This window comes from Gadus morhua, chromosome 3, assembly GCF_902167405.1.
Source record: "Gadus morhua chromosome 3, gadMor3.0, whole genome shotgun sequence".
Taxonomy (NCBI): Eukaryota; Metazoa; Chordata; class Actinopteri; order Gadiformes; family Gadidae; genus Gadus; species Gadus morhua.
In genome coordinates this window covers 13,682,316-13,689,974 of record NC_044050.1, presented here as the reverse complement: position 1 = coordinate 13,689,974, position 7,659 = coordinate 13,682,316, and the positions used below count along the sequence as shown (strand labels likewise).

Sequence of the window (7,659 nt, the reverse complement as noted above, 5' to 3'; positions counted from 1 at the left end):
TCAGACTCTTTAGCCATCTGGTGGCAGTATGGTGCTATTGTGATTGTTTGGCTGGGTGTCGTCATTCTGCCCCGACCTTTCAAACTAGGGGTCAAATGTCAAACCTCAACAATAATTCCTAGAAATATTCACCTGTCTGTATCGTATCCATCTTTTAATGTCATTTTTGCATTGGTGTGCATTTGTTTAATTGATTTTATTTGGAGACTGCTTAAACCAATACATCCTCTCTATTTTCGGGTGGAACTGAAATCTACCTTCTTTATTGTAGCTTTATTCTCTCTGACCCAGTAGAATCCTCATTGATTTTTTTCTCTTCATAGTAACATACTGTTTCCCTTGTAGTAGACAATACACTCTTGGTGGGTTATTTTCTGCAAAAGCCTGAGAAAATGGTGTTGTGAAGAGGTTAAATACAATCGTGAGTTCACTGCTAATTGCCCTTAGAGATGAAAACATTTTGAACTTGGTTCACAATTTCTTTCACCATTAAGTTTGAATTGAGTTCCCTATATTTATTGGGGAAATCTTTGTAGAAGTTATATTCAGGCTCGTGCGTGATGCATTCACCATTACTCAACATTGGGTAAAAACGTGATGGACAAAAGCACTCATTATGACAAACGTTTATTATACACTAAACATTTAATTCAATAAAAAAATACTTAAAGTAAATAAAAACAATGACACAGAAAATTGAAATACAAACTATGTAAAATCATGAATTTCCAATATCACAAATAAGGTTTGGCAATCAGCCAACACATTTATATACAATTTCTAAATTGCGAAGAGGAAACAATTAATTTTGCAACAGTCGCAATGCCTTGGCAAATACCATTTGTAAAGTGAAAAGTATACGTCCTGATGCGACCATCGTCGCTCTGTTTCCCAATAAGCAGCAACATACAAATAAGACGTATTCACTTCGGTGTATCTCCTTCTACATCATGACCTCCAAACTGATATGCGCGTTTACCTTTGGCTAATTTTAATAAACTTCCCTATTTTTGAATCGATGATTTCAAAAAGTGCATTCGAGTGTCAGGAAACACCCGGTTTCGTTTCTCTCCATCAATCGATCATATATTCATCAGTACCAAAAGGAGTTCAAGTCCGTATTACCCCTCCTCTCCAGTCCTGTGCAACAGCCCTCACTTCCTCCAACCCTCTCGCGCCTCACTAACTACACCTTTCCCTTTCCCATGCTATGCCCCACTACTTCCTCCCCCTCGTCAACATCAGGACACCACACAGCTGTTGGTCTTGTTCATGGGGGGTCTGAAGCTGCCGTCCTTGGGGATGGTCTCCCTGCGGCGCCGCAGGGCGGGGCTCAGCCGGCTGGGCAGGTGCGCCTGCTGCAGCAGCTCCCGGAACACCTCCAACACGTTGGCGTTCTGCTTGGCCGACGCCTCCACGTAGCTATGGTTCCAGTCCAGCTCCACCGTGGCCAACGTCTCTTTGTGAGACACGCTACGCTCTGCTTCGCGGTCCGTCTTGTTGCCCACCACCACGATGGCTGCCTCTTTGTCGCCCTTCACCTCCAGGATCTCGTCGCGCAGGCTCTTGACGGCCTCCAGCGACAGGGGGTCGTCCACGGCGTAGACCAGCGCGAAGGCGTCGCCGCTCTGGATGGAGAGCTTGCGCATGGCCGGGAAGGAGTAGCTGCCGCTGGTGTCCAGGATCTCCACGATGATCTTGACGCCGGTGTCTACCTCGTACTCCCTGCTGTGCAGCTCCTCCACCGTGCGCCGGTGCTTGACCTCGAAGGTGTCCTGCAGGAAGCGGTGGATCAGGGCCGTCTTGCCCACGCCGGCTGCCCCCAGGAACACCAGCCTGACCCGGGTCTTGTCCTTCACAGTAAGAGACATGGCTGGCTGGCTGGCTGGCTAGGTGAGCGGTGGAAGAGGTCCTGATTATTGATGCTTTCCCCGGAAATACCTGTCGCGTCAAAATGAGTTGCAGAGAGTCTCGGATATGTCCTCTGTGTAGGTGTTGCAAAACGGAATCAAATGGCTTCTCTTCAACTGGAAGAAGCTGGGGAGTTGACCCACCTGGCTCCGTTGGTCAGATGAAGAACTGCCGATTGGTTCTGATGGTTGAAGGATGGGCTTCCAGGTAGTTTCTGCTTGCTTGGCTGCAACTTACTTGCAGTTCATTCACGTCGCTCGTCTTGTGTTCCCACGGTTGCCTAGCGTCTGCTCATCTGGTTGGGAGATCTCTCACACATACACAAACACAGACACGCGCTCCTTTTTATTGCTGTTTTCACCAGCCGAGTAGTTCTGCCTCCTGTGGAAGCAGCCAATCCGAACGAGGCAGCCTGTTGAGCTGGAAGAGCCACACAGCCAATGAGGGCTTTGGAGACTGGGATAGAGGATGTGAATATGAAGGAGAGCAGAGGTCAGATCGAGTGATCTGTCTGCTGTTAATTAGGAATCCTGCAAGACTTGTTTATTCTGGCTTGGAGACATTGATTCTGAAGCTCTTCATATAATTAGCACTGAATGAAAAGAAGAACAAATATTATTTTTATAGTTGCCCTGCCCCCCAGAGAAAAAGGGAAACCTCCATGGATTATTTTATATTTGTATCGGTAATACTTTACAATGACAGTTAATTAACAGTAAACTAAGGGTCTTTTCATAATTTAACGTCAAGCCCTACTAGGCATTTATAGATAACCTTTAAAAGCTGGAAATGCCTTAAGCATCATTGTGCCAGTAAGCAATATGTCAGAAGTAGTAAGGCAAATATAGACCTCCATTTTGATGACTTCACACAACAAACATGACTAATGCTTTCTAACTACCTGATTTATCGTGAATTGAAGCAATATAGACACATTGAACACATTTTGGAAAACATCTTATGCATTACAAATTATATTGATGAATCATTTTCTCATTAATATATGATGTGATTTATCTGACTTGTGATTTGCTTTCTACTGAGTATTGATATGATAATGCATACAAATGAGGAATTCACTATTTCATATTTTATTAATGCTTCAAAGTTGCAGTTATTCTAAAGTGATAAACATACTCTTATTATAAAGTGTTACCTTGTCATTTGTGCAGCCGTTCTTAGGGTTAGGGTTAGGTACGAACATTTTAAACAGATTAAATGTGCTCCTGATAGTTTGGCCAAAAAACAATATTCCAAATTGCCATGGGACCACAAGGGAGCATTGTTTAGTGAGATGGCAGTGGCAAGAGAGTGTAGTGATAGGAATACACATCAGCCAAATTGATTAGTAATTACTTCAACACATGGCCAGTGGCATTAAAACGAAGGCTTCATGCATGGGGAGGGCAGGGGAACTGTGGAGAAAAAGGTTGAACATCTGCATATTCTAATACTCTTGTCTCCTCAGCAGCGATGTAACATTAGTTTCAATAACATGGACCTTATGCAACCAGCTTTGTGGATTGTTACACAAAGGTCAGATTCCTGTTCTGAAAAGCTTATTGGATTTAAGTTAATTATGTGGCCAATATTCCTCATTCATTGTTCATAATCTCTGCCCCATTTGACCTATCATTATTATGAACCATAATATTCTGTCGCTCTGCATATCTGGCTCCTGTATTATATCTAAAATCTTGAAGTTTATTGAAACTCACTTATCATCCATGGATGGGAGATTCAAACCATCAATTAAAAATTTCTCTATTGTGGTGGATGCTTCTATGGGGGAGGGTAGGACTATCCAGACCACTCCTCCCCATGGTTGTGTTATATATCAGAACATAATATATCACTAACGGTAGGCCTGTGCACCAAAAACACTTTCAGGATGTAATGAATAAACGTGTTTCTTGCTCTGCTGAATAGCTTGGTTGAATTGCTTTGTTTATTTTGACACGGTCTGCACTCCTGAACATAAGGCTTGAATCAATCCATGCTGTGTTATATTCGATCTTGTCCGTGTAGTGTATTCACAATATTTAATGCAGTGCAATTTGTAAATGCTGATAGTTTCATTGCTTAGGACGTGCTTATGCGTGTGTATGTGCTTATACACGTATATGTGTTCAGAATATGCCTACGATTAGTAATAACTAAATCTTGCAACCCGGGCCGCTGGCAACTAAGTTTGGCCACTGCTTCTCCATGTTATGTCTCCGACATAGCGAGTGGTAATAACAACGGTGCTACCACCACGGCAGGGACACCGCTTGCAAGTCTGTCTCCTGCAACAAGTTCTCAGGAACAGCATCCACATCCGTTCGGTCACACACGACAACTTTGTGAGTCAACACGTCATGCATTTCGTTTGTCTAGAGGGCGGACCAATTAAAGGCTGATGCATCCCCGGGCTATATCCCGTCTCGGTCGGGACAACAGTCTGTCAGAGTTCGTATGGGGGAGCCTTGCTTTCCCCCCCCCCCACTGCTCTTCTGGGACCGGAGCCTTCTCATTCTCATCAAGCATCAGCACCTTGTTAAGTGAGCCAGCAGTTTGGAACCCCATGCAGGTCCCACGGGAGACCATGGCATCCTGCCAACATCTAAAACTTGTGTGCATGTGCGTGTGTGTTTGCACACGCACGCGCATGCACACACTGTCACTTACTGACACACAAACTGTTGCACGTGCCCTCATTCTCTCTCACACACTCACTCACACCTGCACACAGACACACACAGTCCCCGATACACACACTGATGCACATGCTCGCTCTGTCTCTCGTTACCTTACGCACACACACAAACACAGACACAGACACAGACACACACACACACACATTGTTGAATTGAATATAGTTAAAGATGGGAGAGAGTAGAACAGACTGCACACCATTGTACTGGTTTCAACACAAACAAACACAGTCTAGGAAACTTGATCTTGCTGAAATACATATGAAAACTATAGACATATGACACTTGATCTATTATTGCTACACCTTCCCTAGGCGTCACCATTGTTCTGAAACTCTGCAGACAGCCATGCCACTTGCTTCCTCATGAAGTTAAACTCCCTCCCCTGGCATTGATGGGTGCTACAACACTTTCAACAGACTCCAGGCTAGAGGTCAAGATGGCCTCAGGAGACGACAAATCACACACCTCTTAACAGTTCTGCTGCCCCTTTTGCAGCATATGTTTCTCAAACCTATGCAAGAGTGCAAGAGTGATGGACCCATGTAGAAAATTATGTGTTTCATTCCAAAAGAGGATAGATATCCAACCGTGTGTGTGTGTGTGTGTGTGTGTGTGTGTGTGTGTGTGTGCGCATGCGCACAAGCAACAGAACTGCTAATCTCTGTATCTGTTTGACATTATCTGTGTGACATGCTGACACGGTCCAAGAAGAGCCTGACTATGCCCTGGTTCTGCTCTTGGCGGATGTGTGATTCTAATCTAGTGACAAGACTACGGTACTTCACCCGCTCCCTGTCAGCCTGAGTCGCCCCAAGGAGACACTGTTCCTGCGTGACAGAAGTGAGATATAAATATGCGCGCCCACATGGGATTTAACCTTGTGAACAGCCTCACCCGCTGCCCACGCCCACCAATGTCTGCAACATTCTACAAAAGTGTATTTATATCAAACTATATTGACTCATTTGTATATTACATTTGTTTATTTATCGATTCCCTCTTTTGTTTGCTTGAAGAATTATTTCAGAACCGTATTTATTTCATAGGCTTATTCATTTATTTATTCATGTATCGATTTAATACTGAGTACATATACATCGCCCAGCGCCATCCGTTTTACCCCCCGTTATATAAAACACAGAGCTCAATTCAAATCTTTGTGTGGTATCTTTGTCAAAAAGTCATACATGTCAAATGTATCATGGGATATTTCGATTTTGCACTACTGGCCACAAAGGTATTATGCACAATGGTATCGCTTACAAAGCCAGGGGATTCTTCAATCCATTTCCTTGTACCTTGTTAAATCTTTCAGTAAAAACATAATTGGCGGAAATCACTGGAAGGGTAACATGGATGTTTGGTCATCATTACTTTATCTGGGACACGTTCCAAGTGGCCATCTGTGTGCGCTTTGCTCAACTGCTCCTTGTTGGGGTGAACAGGGCCGCTATTGCTCTGAGCAAACAATTCCTTTTAGCTGAGATGGGTTGGCTCCCCTTTATTTAACTCCATTTCCCTAATTCTACTGGAATAGAGACCATGCAAACGTATCAGAAGAGTGTCATGAATCATACAGGGTAAGGTCTCCAAAGTCAAGTATTTTTCCTGCCTTCATCTGATTGGGAAGTCCTTCCCCATGTCCCTCCTGATGATGTCACATCCTAAAAGTTCAAAGAGTTCACCAGTTGTACCAGGTAAAATAAGAGGTCCCACCAAACGCTTTTGAGCAGTTGCTAGACACCGTTTGGTAATTGTTATCAATGGTAACCAAGTGTTATGCTCACTGCTTTAGGGTTGCTTAGCACCTAGAGTTTTGCCCTGAAGGCTTGGGGTTAAAAAGAAAAAAGAGAGAACATTGGCTTGATTGTAGGCAAGCATGTATTGGGCATGTGTTTCAATAATTTATTGATGCTTGATGGTGAGTTGGTTACTCCTCAGACGACGTGTGTTGAAGTCATCCTGAGCAGTTAGCGATGCTTAACCCCAAATTGAGGACATTTGAGCTGCTTGGTTTGGTTTCTAGCACATGCACGTGTTTATTGTTGAGAGTGTGTGTTATAAATGCAGTCGTTTACAATGTAGCCCCTTCACGAAGCAAAGCTAGACCTAGACTCACACACAAGCCTTTGGTCTCGTTTCCGACATTACGCTAGAGCAGGGGTTCTCAAAGTTTTGACAGCTGAGGGCCAATTTAGGAACTCAGAATTTGACTGAGGGCCGCCAAACGAAAAAAAATTGGCGGGAAACGCCGTCATCATCCCAGTGGTGAAAAAAAACATTGCACCGTGAACCTCTGGGAGTGAGGTCAAGTGAGGTCTAAATCACAAAACTGAGGTTCATCCTTTCAATGTAATGTACAGTCGGATTAAAACTAACAAATGTAACAGGATTTAATGAAAGCTAGAGAGAGTCGACTTTTCTCTTAATATTTATTTATTTTGTTTAAATTAATATTGATATAATAAAAATAAAACGTACACCTGTATGTCATTGCGGGCCGCCAGGAATGTTTCTGCGGGCCGCCATTGGCAAGCGGGCCGCACTTTGAGAGCAAATGCGCTAGAGGGTGACTATCTAAGCCCCATTTATCTTCGTGCCACTAAAATCACATCATAATGTCGCATCACTATGGTGAACAAAGTTCCTTTCAGGTTAAGATAGACAAACTATTTAGTGACGTAAGTAGTGTCCTCGTCAGCTGGTTAAGCTAGGAAAACAAACCCATGTGCTATTGCTGAGAACATGAATTTACTTCACAGAGTGGACTAAGCACTGCCTTTGTTATGTTTTCAACATCCTGGCAGTATAAAGTCACACAGGGTCATCTCATCGTCCAAGGGATGCTTAGCCGAGGACAGATACACAAGTACTATCACATCAAGTCACCTAGGTTACCCTCCCGGTTACCTTCTGACTATCTGAATGATGGCCGTGGACCTTATTAAACAGCAATGGCTCTGTGCAGTTTTCTACTCTATCTATCTATCTATCTATCTATCTATCTATCTATCTATCGAGACAGAGAGACAGAGAGACAGACAGAGAG

At 43.6% G+C, this 7,659-nt stretch overlaps 1 protein-coding gene across 1 annotated transcript; it reads right to left on the bottom strand.

Moving 5' to 3' along the window:
• Positions 1 to 611: 611 nt before the first annotated feature.
• rasd4 (rasd family member 4) lies at positions 612 to 2,273 on the bottom strand. Its single transcript, XM_030352727.1, has 2 exons — positions 2,055 to 2,273; positions 612 to 1,941 (listed from the first exon to the last, which is right to left on the bottom strand). Exon 2 carries the CDS (start codon positions 1,869 to 1,871, stop codon positions 1,242 to 1,244), a length of 630 nt encoding a protein of 209 aa, XP_030208587.1. The 5' UTR covers positions 1,872 to 1,941; positions 2,055 to 2,273; the 3' UTR covers positions 612 to 1,241.
• Positions 2,274 to 7,659: the final 5,386 nt, after the last annotated feature.